The 24694-nt window shown below is 42.1% G+C and overlaps 1 protein-coding gene across 2 annotated transcripts; it reads left to right on the forward strand.

Annotated features, from left to right (window-relative positions):
- Positions 1-2049: 2049 nt before the first annotated feature.
- Positions 2050-13399, forward strand: AGR3 (anterior gradient 3, protein disulphide isomerase family member). 2 transcript variants are annotated; one of them, XM_031940688.1, is made up of 8 exons: positions 2050-2424; positions 4650-4808; positions 5931-5994; positions 9604-9656; positions 10344-10420; positions 10891-10954; positions 11748-11831; positions 12561-13399. In XM_031940688.1, exons 2-8 carry the CDS (start codon positions 4706-4708, stop codon positions 12608-12610), a joined length of 495 nt encoding a protein of 164 aa, XP_031796548.1. In that variant the 5' UTR covers positions 2050-2424; positions 4650-4705; the 3' UTR covers positions 12611-13399. The 2 variants fall into 2 exon arrangements, with proteins under 2 accessions (XP_031796548.1, XP_031796549.1); XM_031940689.1 differs by having other exon boundaries at positions 4655-4808.
- Positions 13400-24694: the final 11295 nt, after the last annotated feature.

Below are 24694 nucleotides of genomic sequence, written 5' to 3' on the forward strand. Positions count from 1 at the left end.
AAGTTTTTGCCCTCACTAACAACCAGAAATGCAAATTAAAGGAACTCATAGCCATTGAATTGACCACAATATTTAAAAGCAGCAAGCTCAAGGCTTGCAGTATTTCAGAGAATGCAACAGAACAAGTATTTATTAAGTTCCTACTATCTCAGGTGGCACTGTACAGTAATTATTATGCAGCTGCAGCATGGAAGACTCCTAAGTCCATCCATTCATCGCCGACCAAATTGGAAATTCATACAATCTTTTTTTGGAAAATAATTGGGCAGAACATTTAGTGGAAGGTTTAAAAATAATTATAATTTCTGATGCGATAATTCCATTCCATTCCCATAGCCTGCGCATTATCAAAAGCAAAGCCCAAAATGGAAGCAATCTGTATAAAGACTTTTTTTTAATAATAGTAGTATTTATCGCTGAAAAAATACCATCACTCTCTCCCCAAAAAACTGAAAGTAATCTGATTATCCAACAATAGAATGCATACATTGTGATACATTGAAATTATGGAATATAGCAAAGCAAATGAAGTATATAGAGAAATTTCCAAAAACCTTTATGAGATCAAGTCAACATGAAAAAAATAAAACCACAAATTCTTCCAGAAGTCACTGTGTTTATTCTATGGTCATAAAAAAAAAATTGTGACTAGAGGAAATTGCCAAATTTTAGGAAGTTTTAAGAGAAGGACTAAAGAGTTACGAAAATTATCCATTTGAATTGATTTTTGTCCGGACCTTTGATTTACTGATAGAATAAATCCCTTCTCCTACTTTCTACCTCCTTTTCTTCCCCCTCTCATTTCTTCTCTCCTTCTCCTGTCTCCTTCCTTCTCTTCCTTCCCCTCTCCCTGTCCTTGTCTGCCCCACTCTTCCCTCCCTCTTTCTCATTTTCCACCTCCACCCTTCTCCCTCACCTCCTCCCTGTCCTCTCTTTTCTTGCCTCTTCCTCATTCCACCCCTCTCTTCATCTCCTTATCCCCTTCTCCTTCTCTCCTTCTTCCTTTATTTCTCTTCTTTCCTCACTTTCTTCTCTTTCCTTTTGCAGCTTCCAACCTACCAAAGTTGCAGGTTCTAGTTCCCCTGTAGAATCCTTGGTTTTTAGCTGCTCTCCATCCCTCTTTTTTGCTTTTGTAATTCTCTCTAGCCTTCCAGTTTGACCTGGGCATTTTGAAGGAGCCCCAGAAAGCATTAAAGGAGATCTCACGGGGTTGTCTGTAAAAGGGCAGAGGAAGACAGGGGATGGACTTGTGACTGGGCCTCGTTCTTCCCAAAATGCAGCCAGTGAGAGGACAAACGGCTGGATTCAAAGTGTGACTTCTTCCTTAACAGCCTCTTCTTCCTTCCTGGGCCTTCATTTGAGGGGGTTTCCATGTACTCATGCTCTCTGCAGATCCCCTTTCTACTCTGTCTCTGGGAAAGGTATCTCCCTTCCCCCAAATAAACAAGCACTCATCCTCTTTTTGTACATCTGATCTTCCACCTCTCTCATGGGAGCCCTCAGGGGCAGGAGCCATCTTTTTTACTTCTATTTTTAGTATGAGCTCAGTAATTGTTTCTGCTGGCCAGCTCCAAGGGCAGTGGGCCAGCTATTGCTGGCCCCATTCCAACAGCCTTCATTTTACAGAGGAGACCACTGAGGGCCATAGAGTTCCAGTAGCCACTGTCACACATATAAGAAATAACAAAGTCTCAGTTTCAGTCCGGATCGTGATTCTCAATCCAGTGAGTCTTTGTGGTTCCAAGTCCAGCACTCTCCCTGTGTGAGAATCACAGAGAAAAAATCACATCCCAATAACTTACTTTGCTCTAAGAAAAATGAGAAATGAGCTCAGTCCATAAATGTCATCCATGTCTATTAAACACAGTTTAAGAATTAGAAAAAGTTGTTTTGATTTTGTTTGTTTGTTTTTTACTTTTAAAGTATATTTTTTTAATCTGCCAAAGAAATGGCTGCCTGCAGTTATTCATTACATTCCTTGGGGCAGAATTACACAAATTAATTCACTTTCCAGCCAGTCTGCAAGGCCCACTGAGCTCAGCCATCCCGAGGAACAATGGTGTACAGAGAAGTCCATCATTCAACTGCTGGTTTCTTTTTCCATTGAACTGCAGCCAAACAGGCTGTTTGAGGTCTGGAGTTGGGGGAGGGAGGCAGAGGAGACCCACAACGGAGATCTGGCTTTCTAACGAGCTGCCACCTGATCTGAATTAAGACAGGGAGAAAGACAAGTTCCCATTGGGAAGGCATGAGAACCGGGGAGAAGGGCACATTCTGGAACTCTGCAGGTGAATCTGCTCTTGTCACCACAAAGGTGGGACTGGGGATCAGGTGTTTCTTTTGCGTCTATAAATCCTCACCCATCCTGAAGTGGACACATTCAGGAGAGAGAAAAAAAGCTACCAGGAGCCCTGATCGATTAAGGTAAGCAAAAGTTTCCAGGCCTTTTATTCAGGAGTCAAACTATTTAATATTTGATGTTTGAGTGAGAGAGGGATTTTGCCAAATGATTTGAGGGAAATGGTTTGTAAATATATAAGCATCCTCCTCATCCCTAGGGGACTAGTTACCTTTGTGGCTGGTGAATGATCCATAAAGAAATCATGCAAAGAAGATAGAAGATAATCTAAGGGGTGTTTGGGGGTGAGGGGGAGTCTCTAGTCCAGGAGGCTGAGCACATAATAATCGGCCATCCGACTTTACTAATAACTTTCTTTCTTTCACACAATCTATCTGTCCATTAGTCTGGGTAGGCAGCAGAATCCCACGAGAACTCAGAAAAGAGGAATGAATTATTTAAAGGTAAAAATGATGTCCTGAAACAAGGTGCAAAGTCATCAAGATGAATGCAGAGTCACACTCAGTTTTTTAGAGTAGCCCCACAATTCCAGGGCAAGAGCATCATAGCTGGAGAGGAATTGGGCTGAGGAAGATCTGGGAGTGTGCATGGACTTCAGCTCAGTATCCATTGATAAGGCAGAAACCAAAGCCAGTCTATCCTTGGGCTTTGAGGGGAAAGGCAGAGGGTCCAGTTGTGATCATTTGGATCTTCAAAGATTAGGAAGGGCATCTTACTGGCAGGTCAACAAGGTTGCCAAAGAGCACTGAGCACATGCTTCGTTAGGATTAGCTGAAGGAGAAAACACTGGGTCTGGGAAAGAGAGAGAGGGAAGTGAACTGTCTTGATCATTAGATTTGGAGGGGGGGCGGGGAATCAGGCTTTTTCTGCTTGATCCCAGAAGGCAGAAATGGCCGTAAGGAGGGGAAGTCACAAAGAGACACATGTAGATTTGAGGTAGTTGGTTGTTGTTATTGCTTTAAAGTGGTAATACTTTGAGCTTTCCCACAGGGGAGAACATGGGGGCAGGTCTCCAAGCCCAAGGTTGATGATGCTTTGTTGAGGAAAGAATACTTTTTAGGTGTGACTTGGAGTAGAAGATACTAGGTTCCTACCAACTCTAAGTTCTGGCTTAGTAGGAACCTGGAGATTCTAAGTTCTAGCTTGGTAGGAACCCTGAGATTCTAAGTTCTGGCTTAGTAGAAACTAGAGATTCTAAGTTCTAGCTTGGTAGGAACCCTGAGATTCTAAGTTCTGGCTTAGTAGAAACTAGAGATTCTAAGTTCTAGCTTGGGTAGGAACCCTGAGATTCTAAGTTCTGGCTTAGTAGAAACTAGAGATTCTAAGTTCTAGCTTGGTAGGAACCTGGAGATTCTAAGTTCTGGCTTGGTTGGAACCTGGAGATTCTAAGTTCTAGCTTGGTAGGAACCCTGAGATTCTAAGTTCTGGCTTAGTAGAAACTAGAGATTCTAAGTTCTAGCTTGGTAGGAACCTGGAGATCCCAAGTTCTATGGTATTATCTATGTCAAAGGGGGCATGTGTTTAAAATTCTGGTCAACATAAAGATATCCTCATTCTCCAAAAGGTTGCCCTAAAATGATCAGCAGAAGCAGAGGCAGAAAACAGGAGAGCTACAAATGAATGGAATGAAGAAGAATCCTTTTCACCACTCCTACCCCCACCCCTGCATTTCTTCTCCTTTAAAAAACACTCCAGACTGTTTATTCCTTTTCCTCAGCTCAGCTCCTATTTTGTCTCGGATCGGGAGCTTTCTGACATGTCAGAAAGCCTTTATTTTGTCTGTTTTTTCGAACTGTAAGCCATCTCCTTTCATTCAAAGGAAGGAATGCCCTTGAAGGCAGAAGGCAGCCTCTGTCTTTTGCCTTTGAAAAACTCAGTGTCTGCCACAATTCTCGCTCTAGGTCACGTAGCACATTCTATTCTTGTTTCCATGCCTTTGCACTGTCTGTATATCACACCTAAAATGTCTTAAAATTCATAGCACTGCTTTCTACATGAGGTTACTGCTGGTCCTCCCAGAGATTAACATCCCCCCTTCCATTGCCTTGTGTCTGCTCCGGATGATTTGGGGTGCATAATTCAATATATGTGTTTCCCAAATTAGACTGAGATCCCCTACATGTTATTGGTTCCCTTCTTATTGTATCCAGCCCTTAGCACAATCTCTGAAATATAGTAGGAGCTTAATAAATACTAGTTGATTGCCTGATTCTTTGCTAAAACAATAAAGCAGGGTGACCATCTTTTAAAGGGGTGACCCCAGCCTTTGACACCATCCTTCCTGTTGCAGTGCAGAATCACCCTGTTGGTCTCCGAGGGCCTCATCGTGTTCCTCCGGAAGAAAGGATGTCACAGTCAGCTTTGTCCCTCCTCCTGCTTGTGACCCTCTCTGCCAGCCTCACCATGGCCATCAGGAAGGACAAGAGAGCTCCTCAGACTCTCTCCAGAGGTTGTGGGTGACATGAAGCCTATTTCTCTACACTTTTTAGCCATTTGGGGAAGAAAGGAGGGAAGGTTTTTTAATTGCATCTTTTTTCATCCACATCCTTTTATACAAAATTGTCTAAATAGCCAGCCATCTCAGCATCAGCCATGTCCAACTGGGGCATCGCTTGCCAGGGAACTCTCAAAGTAGTCAGTGTCTATTGTGGGTAAAGAGAGCTATGGCCCAGAAGAACTGAGGCTCTGGTCCTCCTCACTGAGCCCAATCCCACCCATTGCCAGGCGGACTTGAAGAAGCAGGGGTTTGGAGGAAATGGGAAATGGACCCAAGAGATATAGAAAGAGATAGACAGAGATAAAAGACAGAGAAACAAAAGGACAGACAGATAGAAAGACACACAGTGAGAGACAGAGACAAAGAAAGAGAGAGAGACGAGGACAAAAGACAGAGAGACTAAAGGATAGACATAGACCAAAAGACACCCGGTGAGAGACAGAGACAGAGACAAAGGCAGAGAGACACAGAGATGTGCGACGGTTTCCATTGGATCGTGTAAAGAACCCTGGGAAGCTCTGGAGTCCAAGATCAGCCCCTTCCAACTGTGTGGTCAACTCACTTTCACCTTGAAAATGATGGACTGATGGCCAGAGGAGTGAGAAGACAACTCAGAAACGATCACGGTTAAGCTCCCCATTGTACAGATGAGGGACAGGCTGGAAGTGAGGGACTTCCCCAGGTCACACAGCCTGGTGCAAGAACACGACGGCCACCTCCTTCCCTGATGTGTTTGTTAGTCATTCACAGTTCTCTTTTAAGGTTGAAAACACACCTGGGGATAAACAGTGCTTTACTTATCCCCATGTTGTAGATGAGCAAACTGAAGCTCAGAGCAGAGAAGCATTTTGTTTGGGACCAAATAAAAGTAAAATCAACCCAAATCTTTTGCCTCAAATATTAAGATCACCATGTCCCATTGCCTGAAGAATGAAAGGAAATCTATATGTGTGTGTATGTGTGTACGTGTGTGTGTGTGTGGCCATAAAATGTTGCATAAACATAACTTGTTCTTATTATGATTATTATTTCACAGTAACTGCTTGTTTGATGCATTTTCTGTTTCTGCTTCAGGATGGGGCGATGACATCACTTGGGTCCAGACTTACGAAGAGGGACTCTTCCAAGCCAAGAAGAGGTAAAGAACCCATTCTAAAGTGCTTTTGAGATATCATGGGAGACAGAAGGAAAAGGGAAAGATTAAAAGGGAAAGAGACAGAAAAGGGAAGAGAGAGAAAAGAAAGGAAGGAAGAAGAGACACAGAGGAATGGGGGACAGAATGTGCGAGTGAGGATCTGGGTATGGGTGTGTGACAGAAGAAATGTGGGAGAAAAAGAAAAGAGACAAAGAGGAGCAAAGAGAGACCAGGAATACTGTCTTTCCTGATGGAATTGGTCTCTCTTGAAAGAAGGAGAGTTTCAGTTTAATCTTCATATTCTCAATGTTTCGGGTACACAGTAGGTGCTTTAAAAATTGTTTTTGCTCAAATGATGTAACATGATAAACAGGACCAAAAGGTCACAGGAGTAATTCATGGTTGAGAGTCAGACACCCTGAACCCCCAATTTCTCACTGGGATTCTGGGGAAATCACCTCACTGCTCCAGCCCTCTGTTTTTTCATCTATAAAAGGAGAATTCTGGACTCTGGCACTGTGTTCTATCACTCAATTTCTCTCTACCTTTCAGAAACAGTTTCTTAAGGCAGAACCTATACCCCCTGAGTTACTGCGTGCTCCCCACATATCTAATTAGTACCAAAAGGCAATTTTTGCTGTTTTCACAAAAATCTGATGCTTGTCAAGGCATAATGTGCAAGTTAAGTCTAAGGCATTTGTATTCATTTTCTACTTGGAGTTAAATGACAGAATTAAACAAGTGGCTACAAATAAGTGTGTCAATTCCCTCCTGGTCTGAGAAGAAACCTAGGGAGTCAGTTGTGCTGGAAGCCAGTTTTTGTTAGATTTTCATGATGAACGTTTACACCTTGTAAATTGTCAAGATTCAAGATCTTGATTCGCTCGTTGTTCGGTTGATGGTCTAGACTTTAAAAAGTGATACAGAAAATGTTAAGAATGCAAATTAAACACAAAAATGCAACCGTTAAACATTTAGTAGCCCACCCATCCTCAGAGGTCTAGCCCAATTTCTGCTTGAAACATTAATCCTCACTGCAGACTACCCCAAAAGTCCCTCCCAGAAACCCCCCTAGTTACAATAAAGTGAACTCTCCAGTCAGTCCTTTTCATTTTAATTGTTAGGGATAAAAATGAAAAATCTTAAAACTTGGTCCAAGAAGTCAAATTCCCAAGTATAATTTTGGGAGCTGTGCCGTAATAGCATGTAGGGGGAAGGGAAAGGATCTGGGAGGGGGGAGGGTCACAAAGAGGGGGAAGGATATTCATGGCTTTCAAACTCAATATGAGTCAATGGTAAGACACGGCAGCCAACAAAAGCTAATAGTTTGCCTTCAGAGAGGCATTAGCCCTAGGAATAAAGAACCTATGGTGCCAGTGTATTTTGCCCTGGTCCAACAACATAGTGTATTGTGATCAATTGGGAAAACCATATTTTAAAAAGGATGCTAATAAGATGCAAAAAGACCAGGGAAAGGTAAGTAGGATAATGAAGAGCCTCTAGCTCACGCCATAAAAGAATGAGTCAAAGAAACTAGGGATGTTTAGTCTGAAAAAATAAGGTTCAATTTATTAGACTACCTACCATTTGGGGGAGAGGGTTGGGGGGAAGGAAGGAAAAATTTGGAACAGAAAGTTTTGCAAGAGTCAATGCTGAAAAATGACCCGTTCATATGTTTTGTAAATAAAAAGTTTTAATAAAAAATATGAGAATAAAAAAAGAAGAGGTTTGTTGTAAGGCTGGGGAAGGGGTAAGAATAGATATTATAAATTAGGTTTTTTTTTCCTTTCCTTTTCCTTTCCCCATTATGGTTTTGATATATCATAGGTTGGCATGAGAAATTAAATCAGAATTTGGGGGGAGTTCTGCAGAAATGGCAAATGACATACAAAGGCCAGCAGATAGCACAGAAAAAGCTTAGAAATGCATCTAGAAATACAGTATTATATATGAGCATATTTTACCATTTAATACCATAATAACTCAGATTTTTCTGGTATAAGAGAAGGCCAAAAATGTTTCCATGGATTATATGGATTTTCCAGATTGCCAGGGCTGTACACCCCTAATCTCCATGATGTGCACTCTAAAACCTGCCAAGAGAAAGGGGGATTAGCCTTGGTGTGTTGGCCCCTAGAGGATATATGAAGAACAAGGGATTATGAGGAAGAGTCCAGTGGAGTCCTAAGAAATGGTTATTCAGAAGTGGTGTGCTTCCCTTGGGAGGTGTGCATTCTCACTCAGTGAGAGCGCCAACCAAAGCTTGGAGGATGGGGCTCTCCTTGGGACCGCATGAGAAGGGGCGGGCCAATGACTTAACCTCAGACTAGAGATCTCCATCGTCCCTTCCCGCTCCGAGGTTCTGTGATTCTGGGAAGTTTTCCCTTGTAATGAGTCAAAATCTGCCTCCCTGCGGCTCCCACCTGTTAGTCCTTGTTAGGTCCTACAGGTCCAAGCAGTCGAAATCAAATCCCTTGAGAACTAGCTACCTGCCCTGGACCAGTCTGTTGCCTTGTTTCAATTTGGCCACTCGTGTTTTCCCAAAGAACTTAAATACTTGTAGATCCCAAAGGTGGAAAGCTGAAGGGTGTCTTAGAGATTGTGTAGCCTACATAGAAATGAAACAATTGTATATATTTTTTCCATTTCTTCAACAGAAATGAAAAGTTAAAGGGGTCCCCAAACAAATATCCCTCATGTAACTACAAGCAGAAATTTGATTTAACAAAATCTCAATCTGAAAGAGCAGCTTCTAACAATTCCTTCTCATTTTTCTCCACTAAATCCAGAGAAACTGGTCTTCATTCTGTTGCTCCCACAGGGAACTTCATCTCCCATATCTGCATTTTTGCCTTAGCAATCCTCCATGCCTGGAATCTATTCCCTCTGATACATAAGACCCTTTTCTTCCTTCATGTTCAAACTCATTAATCCCTTAATCCATTTTTGATTCCACAGTTGCTGGTGCCCTCCCTCCACAATTACCTTGCATTTAGCTATGTTGCCTTCATACTCTATATTTATTTGTGTACATATTTATGTACTTATGTATATATTTATATGTGTACATGTCATCTTCTTTGACAATATAAATTCCTTGAGAGTGAGGATTGTTTGACTGCTGGATTTGTATCTCCTGATTGGATGGTTGATGGATTTTTTTTTAAAGAATCACTTTAACTATCTTTTTGGAAAAGACTAAAATCTTTCTCACTCCTAAATTTCTCCACAAAAATTGAGATAGTCTTTGGAGAAATGAATATCTCGAAAAATTATCCTGGCTATCTCTAAGGAGAATATAACAGTTAATCTATAAATCAAAATTAGAGTGAAATGATTTTGTTCAGAAAATTAAATTGTTACTGATTTATTTTTCAGGTCAGTTAAATCAAATAAATATTTACTAAGCATCTACTAAGTGCTCTGCTGGACACTGAGAACTCAAGATCAAAACTAAAAGTCCCTTTCCTCAAAGAGATTACATTCTACTGGTATATTAGTTAACCAAATCTTAAAATTAAGTTTGACTCTAAAATTTTTCATTGTGCCTTCTCCTGGGTTAAAACTAAGTATTTGCCTTAACTGGAAGTTACTTGTATTTTCTTTGTTTAGTAACAAACCCCTGATGGTCATTCATCACTTGGAGGACTGCCAGTATTGCCAAGGTAATGTTAGGGATCTCACACCTTGGGAGCTTTCACAAATGAAGGAGCAAGACCCCCATTAAAATTCTTAAAAATGTAGTGGCACAGGGGATAGAGCACCAGCCCTGAAATCAGGACAATCTAAGTTCAAATCTGGTCTCAGACACTTCACACTTCCTACTGTGTGACCTTGGGCAAGCTACTTAAGCCCAATTGCCCAGGGGAAAAAAATATCCTCAAAACTAGGGTTGAAAAAGGCAAACCATGTATCACCCTGCTCTACTCTGACTAAAGAAACATACAGCAAGTATCACCACCTCCAGCCCCCATGGTGATAGTGAAAACTCTCATTCATAGCAAGAGCGGAGGGGATAAAAGAGAAACAAATGAAATAATAATCAAAATCTAAAATTAATTCACTGGAAATACTAAACTTTTGGTCCACTGTGGCAGGAAATTATGAAGCTACAGATTTGTAAATAAGAGATCATCCTATTTTTATAGCTGGCACTAAAATAACCTGTTGGGAGATAGAAGTTAAAAAAAGAAAAATAAAAAGGAAATAGGAGAAAGTGGATGGTAGGGGATGACCTGTACATTCTTCCAAGATACAAAATCAAACAACTATGCTGATCAAATACGATTTTGAGGGAACAAGGGCTGCCCAAGACTGATATTGATCAAAATCAAGTTCTTTTGCCCTTTCAGCCTTAAAGAAAGCCTTTGCCAACAGTGATGAAATCCAGGAAATGGCTCGGACTAGCTTTGTCATGCTCAACCTTATGGTAGGTGAAATCCACATGCTAGATTTATTTCCAATGGGAAGTTCCAATGGTGAGTTTTGCTTTTATGCTTATATGTGGTTTTTTTATGATATATGAAATCATAGAGTCAGTGGGGCTCGGAGAATAGAGAGTTGACAGATTCAGGTCCTAGCTCTGATATACCCAACTGCATGATTCTGGTTTAGTCACTAAACTATTATTTTTATTTCTCAGGCAAATTTATCATAGACAAGTTGTGGTTTTCATCTGTAAGTTGGGGAAATTGCACTTAATTTAGTGTATTTTATTTTCAGACAAAAGCTGAATTAATTTATGAATTAAATATCTTATTTATTTAATTATGAATTATATATATATGTATGATTTATAAATTAACCTGATTGATTTATGCTATTTTAATGATTAGTTGTGCAAAGAAAAAGTGATTAAGCTCTTTTTTAATCTTCCCGAATTTCTTCTCTTCCTTCTAGCATGAAACTACAGACAAGAACCTGTCACCTGATGGGCAGTACGTGCCCCGAATCATGTTTGTGGGTAGGTATCCATATATGCACATGAGTAAACTTCAAATGCATCCTTGTTTCAAAGTAAGATTTCTAAAGTACTGCTTCTCTTCCCCCCAAAAAAGCTCTAATTCAAGTATATTTCTGTTAAGGTATCAACTTCACCCATCTCAAAATAGCTCATTTGTCATTGACTTATATTTCCTTAGTTAAATGTAAATAGAGTCTGGGTCTCACTTCTCTCACCTGCAAGATGATGGGAATCAGCCAAATGGTCTCTGAGGTCCTTTCCAGCCCTATGAACTCTAATTGGGTTATTCCTTCCAATAGTAAAAATTAGTAGAGTTAAATTCTAAAATTTAGGAATCACTAACTATACAAAGGATCCCCGAGGGGCAGCATGTTGACTTAGAAAACTCTATATTAATATTATCTCTGTTTTATTGTATTTTATTGATTTTGCTAGATATTCCCCAATTATATTGGGAATTGTTGCTTCTAGCTCCGTCTGAGGTCCTGTGGACCACCTACAGCCTATTGCCCCACAGTGTTTGACATCTCTAATATTAATGACACACACTAGTCCTTTACCACTTTTTCATCCTGTGGGATATTTCTGCAACTGAGAGATTATTCAGTCCACCAGCATTTATTAAGTATCCACTGTATTCTAGGCACTGTTTTGTGTTAGCTATACAAAAATCAACATGGAGCAATCCCTGCCCTTTTCTACCAGAAAATCTGTTCATTCCTCCAGACCAATGTCCTGCATACTTTTGGAATTACATTACTTAAGTAATAATACATTTATTTCTTTGGAGTAGATCCCTCTTTAACAGTCAGAGCTGACATCACTGGGAGGTACTCTAATAGACTCTACACATATGAACCCCAAGATTTGCCGGTGTGTAAGTATCTGCCCCAGACTCCCTTGAGATTTGGGGGAAAGAATGATTCCTTGATCATTTTTAAATTTCCACTGATTAGGAGATGAGATAATCTTATTGGGGAAACTCAGCCAAGTTACATGGGTCTCTAACATGATATCACTCCTAGAAAAAGACTGTTGCCTACCAGAGTCTGGCACTTAGAGGGAAGGGATGGGGGTGAGGGGGATGGCCCATTCTGATCAAGTACAATGGAGTTGGAAGGTTAGCTCATCCCCCAAACAGTCCGACCCCAAAGCTGATAACTTGTCTGGTGAACAATGAGATCCTTCAGCCCCTGGGATGAAGCAGTGGGTAGAGAGGAGGCAAGCAAGGGAGTGGGGGGTTATTCTCAGGGAGGCATTAGGAAACACCCTGGACAAAGTCTTCCTCACCACACATTAGTGACGGTTCCACTGGCTACTACTAGAACGATGCTTTAAGGGACTGCCAAAATTGGCACTCACATCCATCTTGATGGCCTGAAGGATCTAGTCCATGAAGACCCTACTCTTTTGAGAGCAACATTCAAATTGTCCCAATTCCTTTCATGATATTTCAAACTTACATAATGTACTTTTATTATTTTCCCCGTCTTAGCCAATTCTGTTCACAAATTATTTAAGTCGATAGGTCTATATACATGGGAGCTGAAACAATATGCATATTTCATTTTATTAGAAGTTCAACCTTTCCTTGCTTTTCTTTCAGTAATAGAAAACATGAAGAAAGCCTTACGACTCATCCAAAAGGAATTATAAATGGCGGTGGAAGAGACACAGGAAGCCTAAGGGAGAAGGACACAGAAACCCTCTCGGCTTTAAAGCATATCCATTAGCTATCTGACTAGTGCTTACTGGGGTCACCAAAGTACAAGCCCACAGGGACGTGTGTGAGGGTCTCTCTGCCTTCCAATAGTTTGAAAGTTGTGTTTGAGGGTTTCGAAGTGAGAAGGTGACCCCTGGAGCAGGCTAGTGTCAAGTCTTGGGGCTGCAATATGCAAAGTCATACATTTAATTTGACAGAGAAGAGCTTGGGAGTCTGATGATTGGGAGTAGAGCTAAGGATGGCAGGCCCAAAAACATTGACCCATAAAATGCCAACCACCATCCAGCCCTTACTTGGAACCTTGGACAGCACTAAACTAGGATTTCTTTATAAAGTGAAATTATCTGAAATTCCCAGTGATGAGTAGAGGATCCCAGTTAGGCAGCCACCGGCAAGGCTCATTTTCAACCCAGCTCCCAAGACATTAGAATCACATGCTTTTCTCCCTTAGCATTTACTTAACAGGCACTCGCTGAATTTAATTGAAATTTATAGTTTAAACAGCATAGGGAAAGCAGCAAAATGTAGGGCACCACGAACCAGCTTTGAAGTCAGGAAAACCTGGATTCAAATTCTGCCTTTAAGATGTAACTCACTGTAAATGATGCAGCAGCAGGTTAGCTCCATGCAAAGTTTTAGTGTTCAAGTATCAGGTGTCAGGTATGAGGACGGGGCACTCATGATGTTGTATGAATATGAAATAAATGTTTTTTTTTTTAATCTAAGCTCCCAATCTCCAAGCATCATTAATGGCTGTGTGTCCATTCTATTCTCAGGATGATAACTTGAAATAATTAACATAAAGATCAAAGTCGTTTTGGAGGAAGATCTCTGGGAGAATGATGCCCCAGGGGCATATCCTGTGGCAGTCCTAGTCTGCTAACCAGAGGACTGTTGATTTTTAACTAGTAGGGACTTCAGAGGCCATTCATCTTTACAATTCTCTCTGATGTCTCTGTCCCAAACTTGCCTCCCTGGCCATTCCTCCCAGGTCCCCTGGTAGCCAGGGCCCCTCCAACTGCTTCTCTATTTGACCAATGACTTGAATGGAGCCATTGAGAAGAAGCTGAGTAAATCTATATTTATATATAAATATATGTAATATATATAATTATATATAACACAAGGCTGGAATGGAGGAGAAACTATCATGTTGCTGATAGTTAGCAAAAAGCCATTGAAAACCTAGACCATTGGGCTAAACCTAATAAGAAATACATCATCTTATATTTGGGTTTTTAAAACCAGTGTCACAAGAAAAATTCAGATGAAACATGTGTAGATAATAATCTTGGTAAAGATCCCTGAGGGGTTGAGTGGATTGTAAGCTCAGCAGGAGTCAACAAGGTGCCGTCACATTTAACTAGAAAGCTGATGAACCCTTTGGCTGCTTGAAAGATACTTTACAACATGAGGAGAGCCTCACTGTACTCTGCTAGAGTCTGTGTTCGGGTCTGGGAGTCCCATTTTAGGAAAGACATTAAGGAACCAGAGAGCATCCAGGGGAAGGGAAACCTCAGCCATGTGAAAAAGAAGAGACTCTGGAGAGACCTGAGGGCCGGCTTCAAGTATCCGAAGGACTGTTCCACTGAAGAGAGATTAGACCTGTTTGCTTGACCCAGAGAAAGGCCAAGGGGCAACGTGTGGAAGTTGCACATTTGTTTGTTTTATAAGAAAGACTTTCCAAGAATTAAAATTGTCCTGAAGTGGAAGGGAATGGTCCTCCCTCCCTGGATGCTTTCGAGCAGTGGCTGGGCAGTCATTTCTCAGAGGGTTGTTGAAGAGATGCTTGACGGGGAGGATGGAGGCCTTTTGTTAACCCCTCCAACTCAAGCTTTTTAAAACAATGGTGTTTGAAATAAAAGATAGTCACCATTTGGGGGGTATTTTGTGGGCACAAAATGTGTGATTAAAAAAGAGCTCAAATTTCCACAGGTTTTTGCTTCTCTTCATTCATGTCAAAAAAAAAAAAAAAAAAAAAAAGGAAGGAAGGAAGGAAGGAAGGAAGGAAGGAAGGAAGGAAGGAAGGAAGGAAGGAAAACCAGATGTAAAATGGGTGGGAGGAACGCTAAGAATTAGTGTTTAAGTGAATTTGCTCTTTGTTACACTGAAAAGTCCAACATTATTTTGCGGCCAGAATTCTTAGGCCATATGGCCCATCAGGTGCCCCTTCCTAATGCCTTCCCCCTTCTCCCATCCTGCCTGACTACTACTATCTCTTAGCCCCTCTTCTCCACTCTGAGAATCCTGGCACAAGCCAATTCTCCCTTCTGAGTATATCAATGTCTGTCCTAACCTCCAGTGTCTGGTTGATTACTCTAGACCTAGAATAGTATAGACATTGTCCTTTTTTTTGTTGGATATGATGCTTTTCTTAATGTACTGAAACTGCCTTTGTTAGTGCCATTGTCTTGGCAGATCTACTTGTGATCTGTGAGGGATGTGGAGACCCTCCATTTGTGAGCAATCCCCACTCAGCCTTGCTCACTGCAACCTAGCTCAGCCCTGCAGATACCTTTGACCTTGACCCCCCTTCCCTTTTCCCTCTTTTCCAATTTTCCTTTGAGTTATCTTCCCACCTTAGAACGTAAGGTTCTGGAGGACAGGAACTAACTTTCTTTTGGCTTCTATTTCTATCCCTCGCACTTAGCCCAGTATCTGCAACATAGCAAGCAACATAATTATCAATCTTGACCCACTTTATAATCACAAAGCCTGACAACCTTGAATTCTAGTTTCTGCCCTTCCATGCGCATCCACACACCCCACGTGTGGCGCTGATTGCCGGCCCAAGGCTGAGAGAATAACTCAGCCCTATTACTGGGCTGTCTTCTCAAGTTCAAGCCAGACCTCTGGCTTGCCAAAGTGGTTTGGAGCCCTTCTCGTCATCTGCCGAAATAACACGTAAAACAAAGTGCCCCAAATGAGCAGCGCACTTCAGGGGATCTGCATTTCTGGATCCCCCTTCCAAGTATGAAATACAATGATCCTCTGGAGCAGCCTTTTAGAGACAGTGCAATTTGGGTCAGCATTGGAATAACGAGTACCAAGCCTAAGAAGTCTAAGAACTAAGCTTCTTTGGTTCATTTTGGTTTTTTATAATATTATAATTTATATATATAATATATTATTATATGTATATAACATTATATATTATTATTATTTATAAATTATATTAGCTTTTTATTTTTCAAAATATAAAATTTCAAAATTCAAAATTTATTTTACAAAATACAAAATTTATTTTTCAACATTCACCCTTGCAAAACTTTATGTTCCAAATTTTTCTTCCTCTCTGTCGCCTTCCCCTAGAGAAGCAAGTAATCCAATACAGGTTAACCATGTGCAATTCTCTAAACATATTTCCCCATCTATCAAGCATCCTTGTTTTAAAAGCCCCCACATCCAAGAAAGAGGTGGTGTTTCCACTGAGGGTCTTTTCTGGAGAAGAGCAAGGACAGTTTTTGAGGCAGCTTCTTCACTCGTATCTGACTTCATGACCCTCTCTGGGGTTTTCTTGGCAAAGACTCTGAGTGGTTTGCCATTTCCTTCTCCAGGTCATTTTACAGATGAGGACCTGAATTGAACAAGATTGAGTGACTTGCCCAGAGTCACACAGCTCTAAGTGTCTGAGGCCATTTTGAACTCTGCAGACACAGTCTTGAGGGAGGCAGTAACTCCAGAAGGTTGGATCCACAGTCAAAGGGCAGACCTGGCAATCTGTGGACTGTTGCTTTAAAAGAAAATTCAGAAGGTTCAGGTGGAAACAATGGGCCTCTCCCTTCCCACACAGATTAACTTTCTGGATTCCAGGAGCTCTAAGGGTTGGGAGAGCTGGCAATTCAGGGGGGACCGGCACTCACTGCTGGCCAGGAGATGGCCTCTCCATGTGACACCAGGAACGGCTCCCTCCCTCCTCTCTGCTTAGGGATTGTCTCTAATCGCCGTTCTCAGTGGTTGCTATTGAACACAGTCAGGGACAAATGTTTTCTGTCCCTCTTAGAAGTCTCTTGAGACCCTAGAGGAGCATGGGATGGTCTCCTGAAAAGATCAAAGACTTTGGAATCAGATGTTTAGAAAATAAAGGGTATGATGCATTTCTGGATTTATTTCCACCTCTGCAAGGGAAAGTGATCTTTAAGGCAGCTCTCTGCTCTAAATCCCCCAGATCTGGATGTAGCTTCAATCCCTGTCCAGGCAGCTTTGTGCCTCAGGGGTCTTCTTTGGCCCTCAGTTTCCTTATTTGTAGAACACGTGAAAAGCCCAAGAGGATGTGAAGGGTATTTTCCTACTCCCCTTCCTTTGCCCCTCGGTAGCCTGACACCCCTCCCACTTCCCCAATCTGTGTGGAAGGTTTCCCCTGAATCTCAGCATGAGCTTTATGGCTACCAGCAAGTTCCACTTCCCTTTTGGGACTTTATCAGTCTTAACCTTGAGCCTGCCGCTCAAACAAATCCAAGCACTTAACATGAGTTGTCCTGAATAGGGTGCCTGAAGAAACAGGATACTCCCCCAGATCCGTCTCCCTGCATGTGGGCGTGGGTCCTTTCTCAGCAGATGGCTGGTACAGGACCAGAGGGAGTTGTAGATTTCCCAATAGGCAAATATTTGCACTGGACCGGAACAAAAGGAGGAAAAAATCCTCAGCTTAGTTGACCGAGAAGACTTGAGACTTTGGGACACCTCAGCGTTTAAGCAGGAGTCGGAAGTGGGCCCTTAGCCCGCCTGGATTTCAGCTGTTCCCGTCTCTGACGCCTTTTTTTGGCCAGGGTTATTCTGGGAGAACTGAGGAAGAAGAAGGTCCAGGTGGGGAGCTTGTCTCCTTCAGGATGTAGAAGAGAAAATCTGGGTCAATGTTTGTGTCGGTCCAGACTAAGGTGTGGAGGGGATATTTCTGTGTCCCCCAAGCTTGAGCCAAAGGAGCTCGCTCTCAAAGGGACCCCTAAACTTCAGGGTCAGCCTTAGGGAGAGTCCATATCCATTATCCAAAGACCAGGCTCACTGGCTTTGGAGGAGATCCTCACCAGTTGGGCTGAGTGATAAGGAGCACCCCAGGAACCATAGCTGCAAACCCCGGCTCTCCCAAGAGGGAGAGGGGCTCCAGACATGCTAGAGATGAAGTACACAAGCCAACAAAATGGCAAGTCCTCAGAGTGTTAAAATATGAATTAAGGTGCCTAGATGGGGGTGAAGGAGGGGGATGTTATAATGGGGACCTCTTGTCTTGCCCAGTCCCCTGAGAAAGAGAAATGGATGCAAATTTCACTTCTGACACTAGTGTGGCTGGGGACAGTCACTTCCCCTGTGCCTCAGTTTCCCCATCTGTAAAATAAGGGATGTTCCTTCATGTCTTTTATGGCCGTTTGCCTCTAAAGCAAACTCCAATAGAAAATTTAGTTTTCAAACATCATATTATCATATTTTATAGTATTTTTATTTATTTTGTTAATTTTTTCCCAATCACATTTTCATCTAGTTCTTGTGGTCCTTTGGAGGGTTATAAACCCCATACAGCCCACGGACAGCTCTACCCTAAAGCAAACTTGAAACCTTTGCTCCTGCTGCCTTTTCTTTGCTCTAAGACAGTGGCCTGAGGATTCTGAATACAGTCCCGGGTAAAAAGACTTTTCCATCATCTGCCAGATTTCCATCTTTCCCAAGGAGACCCGGTGAACCACCTCCACATTGTAAGCTCTTTCAGAGCAGGGACTCACGTTTCTGTCTTTTTATCTCCAGTGGCCCACACCTGGTTGCCATTTAATAAGAAATCATGTCTGGCTGACCATTACATTGGCAAGTTTCTGGCTTTCCCAGGTGGGGTGAGGAAGCAGGTCCTAGATAAGTCCATTCATGTTCAGTCCTTGCCAGTTTATTGTTGATGTGAGGATTAACCAGAGCCTGGCCCAGTCCAGGTGCTAAGGCTTTGAGAAGTATACACAACGTCCATCGTGGCAAATGGGACGGAGGATTTCCAAAGGGCAATAACATCAGGGTAAGCTCAAGGCTTTCCCCAAAACAATTGGAAGCTACAATTTATTTTTCCATCATCCTTTTAGAAATGAAAATATGGTCTTAAATCTTGGAGCATGAAAACAGCAGATGCAGATTGTTGCTGCCCAGCCTTGTAAGTAAGTGACAGACTCCAGTCCTGCATCCACAGAAAAGGGCTTTCCATCACCTGGATGCTGGTAGGTAACTGATGAGAAGCATCATCGACAAATTGGACTTAAGGTAATGGGCCAAAGAAGCTCATGCTTACTATTCTGATCCAGTCACACACACACACCAAGATTAAAAATGGAAGGGGACAATCGAAGTGCATCTTACAAAAAGACATTGCTGTTGTTTGTTTTATTGTTTTTGTTCATTTGAAAAATATTTCCCAATTAGATTTTAATCAGATTCCTTTTAACCAAGAAGGAAATCTTCCGAGTAATGCAAAGGTGAGCACTGAGCAAGAATCTCGTTTCCCAGAGGGCTTTGCTAGAAAGGGGATTAATGAAGGAACAGAACTGTTTCAATTCCTGAGTGACATCTGAAGACCCCCAGAAGACAAAGGTTCAGTTGTCCTAGGGCCTTTTTTTGTAAGCTTCTCCAAATTTGGAATATTCCTCACACAAGGAGAAAGCCCTTGATTGGCCCTATTTTGGAGGATGTTAATCACTGGGCTGAACAAACAGAAGGAATGCCAAGCAGTCCAACAGTCTTGTGAACGCTCATGAATGGGATCCAAGAAAGAATAATAATTGACTATGACCTTCCATTCCAAAATGACAGTTGTAAAAGGTATAAAGTCCTGAATGAAAGGAGGAAGAGGAGGTGGAAGGAGGAGAGGAAAGGAGGAGAAGTAGTAGGGAAGAGGAGGAGCGGAGGGAGAGGAGGAGGAGAAGGAAGAGGAGGAATAGGAAGAGAAAGAGGAGGAGGAAACATAAGGAGGAGAAGGAGAAGGAAAAAGAAGAAAAAATAAGAAAGAGGAGAAGGAAAAGAAGAAAAAAGGAAAGGGAGATGAAGAAGAAAAAGAAAAGGGAAAAGAAGAAGATGAAGAAAGAAGAGAAAGAGGAAGAAAAGAAGAGGAGAAATGAGGAAGATGATGAAGAGGAAGAAAAGAAGAGGAGAAATGAGGAAGATGATGATAATTTGCATTGTTATCACCAGAGGAAAAATTCAGAAACAAACTCAGTGATACAAAGCAAAAATGGTGCTGTTTAAAGAGATGCAGATGAAATACAGTCTGCACTGATCAGAGGAGACCCTGATTCACTGAAGAACTCCCACCAGCCCCAGTGGCTTTTAGCCTCTCACACTGACAAGCATTTAGCGATTCTGAGTTCTCTTTGATGTGCACATTCCATTCCGGGGTACAGATCAGACACCCCCCATCTGTTCGACCCTCACTAATGCACAGCAGTAAATCATGTTGTCCACCTAGAACTCTAAGGACCTTCCTCGGTCTTCTGACCATCCCATGGATGTGTACAGCACGCCCAGCTGCCCATCCTTTGCTTTTGTTTGGTGCTTCCTTTTGGGATGTGAGAGTTCTTTAAGGCTAAGGCCTGTAGCACAGCTTTCCACAGACCACTGGGTGATCTTCAAAGTTTTATCTGGGGACGGATGAATCCATACCCATAGCTGGTCAACATTCACAGAAATACCTGTCACACTGAATTGATCTGAAATGACCAAGTTGAAGGAATTGTGCTGCTCATTTCCTGGGTTTCCAGTCATCGAAGCCGACCCAGCAGCTACTTTGGGAGAAGGGATTCTTGTTTGAATTGATGATAGGACAGTTAGTGAACAAGCATTTATTAAGCTTCTACTATATACTATGTCTCATGCTCAGCTCTGTGATCCAAAGAAAGGCAAAGCAAAACAAATGAAAGTCCTTACTTAATGGAAATCTACTGGTGTAGACAAAAGTCTATGCAAATATTATAGGTGGGATATGTTGGAAGTAATCAATAGAGAGTTGATTAGTCACAGGGAGCTGTAGCCAAGTGGCCAGAGACGAGGGTCACCAGAGACAATAAGTGGGGGCTACTTGCAGAAGTGTCCCACTTCCTCTTTCAATTCCCTTCCAATAGTGTGTGTCTACAACCCACTATCCTCAGGCTCTTGATAATTTGGATAATAAGCATAAAGCAATGCCTGTGTATAGGCTCTGGAGGGATGACAACCTGTGGCTCTTTCCACTACTGTCTCTTTCCTCCGTGAGAGGGAGAATAGGTTTACCAACAGCCCAATATCCTGGTATTAAACAAGTGGAAATAGGTGCCCAGGCCCCTCCAGCCAGATGAGGGACATTTCCTGGGAAACCAGTCAATAATTGGGTGCTCCTTGATTGCTAAAGTCAAACCATTCCAGAAGGTGCATGTAGAGGTACAGTTTTTTTTTTTCAAAGAAATGTGCAAAGTATCAGAGATTAGTGTCTTTATCCAGGATTTATAAGATCTAGAGAAGGGAGAAACTTAAAAATCAGGTTCAAAAGCCTTCATTTTAAAAGGCAAATAATAATAATAATAATAATGAGACTCAGAGAGATTTAGTGATCCGCCCCCAGTAGGATGAGAGTTCTGAGAGTGGAAAGGAACCTTAAAAATCATGTAATATTGGGCCCAGAGGCACTTTCAATACTGGGCATCCTTTCTGTTGTCATATTCTCTATCCTTAATTCAATTCAAAATGGCGGCAATTCTGCCATTTCAGAGAGACCGTATGATTCAGTGAGAGTCACGTCAACTATAAAATGAGAAGTGTGGACCAATTGAGCTCTGAGGTGCCTTCTGGCTTTCAGTCTGTATGTGTGTGTGTGTGTGTGTGTGTGTGTACACTAGGCTATGGTAACTTTATTCAAGTTCATGGTTTCTTACTTCTATTGTTCCAGAATAAATATTAAATAATTTCATGTGCTACGTCTGGCTTGCTTGTGTGTTTCATTTATTTTCCCCACGGACCAATCAGAGGTGCTAAGTCAGTATTCACTAGGAGGCGAGGAGATGTGAGGTGGAAACAGGATGGAGGAAATTGGGACTGAGCCGATCATACTTCACTGTGCAGAATAAGCAGCCTAAGGGACCAGCAGTTTCAGGTGGGAATTGAACAACTAATAAGATCATGAGACTATAATGCTGGGCAAGCATCTCCCTCAGGCAGCCCCTAGGAGATCATACTCCAATGGCTTCTGTTATGCAAAAGGAGGATGTTTCTAAAAATTTATAATCCCTTCATTTGTTAGTAATTTCACGAGGGAGACAGCACTGATCATCAGATGGGAGAAGAAAAAGGGAGAAAGGAGCTAAGAACTCTATGATGCAGACATAAAAAAGAGAAGTGAGGGGAAGGGAAGAAAGGAGAAAAAGAAAACAAAAGGAGGGGGAGAGATAGAGACAGAGACAAGGAGAGGGGGATGCAGAGCACTATGCAGGGTCATAAAAAAAGCCAGAAACATGATCTTCACTCTCGAGAATCCTCCATGCTAAGGGGCTGGTCTGACTGCTGTAGCGAGTTGATAAAGGAAGTGATGAAAATAAGCCCAAAAGGGTGAGTGTGGAGAGGCCAAAATGACCTCCAAGATGAGGATTTGGGTTTGTATCCTTAGCTCTAGGAAGCCATTGGACAGAGAGTGACATGGCTAAATCTGTGGGGTTTTTTTATATGAATCAATGTGCAGGTGAGATTTTTTAAAATGTATTTTCCTATATCCACAGGAAGACTAGTAGCTATTAATCATTGCCTTTCTGTTTCTAACCAGATTCAAATAAGAAAGCTGGAGTGATTTGGGGGAGAAGGGTGGTGGGGGAGTAAGAAAAAACTTTTCTCCTCCTTAGTAGCAAAGTTCTGGGGCCAGGTGTCGAATGCCCAGAATCCAATCCAACTGACTCTAAGAAATCCATCCTCCCTTTCTGAGGGTGGAACATGCTCAGTAATTAGCAGATAGAGTTACCGGCCCTGGGAGAGCCTTTTATTTGGTTGTGAGGAATGGGGGTAGTGGAAAACTGGTTCAGCTGTAATCCAGAAACCCTTCTAACATTACGGCTGCCATGGGGCATCTGCTCTAACAGCTTCCTAGGGATCAGAGTGTTTTCAGGAGATTTGTGAATTCCTATATGGGGCCCGTTGCAAAACTACAGTCCTGGAAGGATGACGAGGAGTTAAGGGAGCAGGAAAGGAAATACTTCCATTGTTTGCTTTCTGGGCTGACTTAGAACTGAAGAAAATAGGGGAGGAACAGAGCTATTACTGGATGAATCACTGGGAAGCCTCCAGCCAACAGTGCTCTCGGATAGAAGAGGGTGTCCCTTTCCCACCCACCCCTCACCTTTTCTCCCTGCTTTCAATCAGGGGAATAAAAACTGGAACAAAATAGGATGTCCATCTAGATCAGACTGAGCAGCAGATGCTATTGGATTTCTCGATCACAAAATCAAAAAGGAAATCACCCAAATTGGGATTTCTAACATCCATTAAATTCAGTTCAATTAAATTACAATGAGCATTTATTAAGTTGTCAGTCAGTCTGTCAACAAACATTTATTAAGCACCTACTATGTGGCACCTAGCTAGAGATGTAGCAAACCAAAAAACAATCCCTGATTTGAAGGAAACTCATGGTCTAAAGGGAAAATAAAATGTAAATAGCTCTGTACCAATAAGATAAATATAGGCTAAGTGGAACATAAATAACAAAGGGGGGAAACTAGTTTTAGGTTAAAAGGGGTGAGTTGTTTTTTTTTGTTTTATTTTGTTTATTTTATTTTGTATTTATTGGTTAGTTGTTTGTTTTGGTAGAAGGTGGGATTTTAGCCAAGAAGTCAACTCAAGTGCTTACCCAGCTCGGGCCTGGGCACTGGAAAGGGATAAAAACAAACGGGTCCTTGCCCAGGGCACCAGCCTTTTACGTTAGCCTAACAGTGCTTAGCACAGACCTGGCCCCATAGTAGGCACTTTATAAATGTTTATTGTCTAATTGTCTATTGAGATGTCCACAGGATCGGGGATTGGGGACCCCATCTCCCTGCCTCTTACAAGACAAACCAGAACCTTTCTAGAGCAGGGTTTGTGGTCCTTAGAGAGGAAGCTGAAGCCCAGGGCAATTAAGGACGTGGCCCGTGATGTAGTAAGGGGGAGGTTGGATTTGAACCCAGGACTTTCTGACTCCACTTAAGCCTTGCTTCCCCTCTCCAGTGCCTTTTATTAGAGATGCCTGGAACACTTCCCTCCTCTTGGTAGAGAGGTGGTGGGGGACGGGCACAGAATGGGGCTTGATGAGGTCTTTCATTGTATTTATACAGAGAATACGGAGAGATGTGGGCTAAGTGATAGTACCTGGGAACTGAGAGACTGGAGGCCCGAGTGTGGGACCCACTGCAGGCAATCTTTGCCATCAGATCCTCACAAAAGACACAATCATGGCGGGGACTCCTTTGGGGAATAGATTGGGTTTCGGAGCCACTGAGAGAGCTCCCAACTTTAGCCTCTGTGACTCCAGAGTATTTTATCGGTGGGGCTTTTGTGCCTCTTTTCTGCTTAAAGGGAGGATTTGTGGACATCACTAATAATAAAAAGGTGCTTGATTAGAAACATTCCCCTGTGTGACAGGCTCGTTTTTACCACATAACAGATGAAGATCACATTTATAATCATTTGTCCTCCCTTCTCTTTTCCCACCTGTCCCTCCACCAGCTTAAGCTTTCATTAAAAGCCTCCATCCAAGGACAAGAGGAGGTTCATTTATACAGAATTGGAACTTAACCAGCAAAAGACCCATCCCTAGCCCTTACTCCCATGTGCATCCCGAGAAGAGAAATGAGGAAAAACTCTCTGAGGTGAACAAGGGCTAACCTTTCACTCTGGGGTTCTTTTTGCCTGGAGAGAGGAAAATTTGAGTTCCAATTCAGACACTTTGACTTGGTGAGATTAACAAGATAAAAAACAGCAGCAGCACTGAATTAATAAATAGGAAAAGGGATTTTATGGGAGAAAAAGCAACAAAATAGATAAACCAGTGGTAAATTTCATTT

Source organism: Sarcophilus harrisii, chromosome 5 (assembly GCF_902635505.1).
Source record: "Sarcophilus harrisii chromosome 5, mSarHar1.11, whole genome shotgun sequence".
NCBI classification, from domain to species: Eukaryota; Metazoa; Chordata; class Mammalia; order Dasyuromorphia; family Dasyuridae; genus Sarcophilus; species Sarcophilus harrisii.

Bases quoted from the DNA above. Each gene is read 5' to 3' on its own strand.
- AGR3 (XM_031940688.1), top strand. From the start codon at position 4,706: ATGTCACAGTCAGCTTTGTCCCTCCTCCTGCTTGTGACCCTCTCTGCC. The intron at 5,995-9,603 runs GTAAAGAACCCA...TTCTTTGTTTAG, and splicing joins CTCTTCCAAGCCAAGAAGAG to TAACAAACCCCTGATGGTCA. The intron at 10,955-11,747 runs GTAGGTATCCAT...TCTTTGGAGTAG, and splicing joins GCCCCGAATCATGTTTGTGG to ATCCCTCTTTAACAGTCAGA.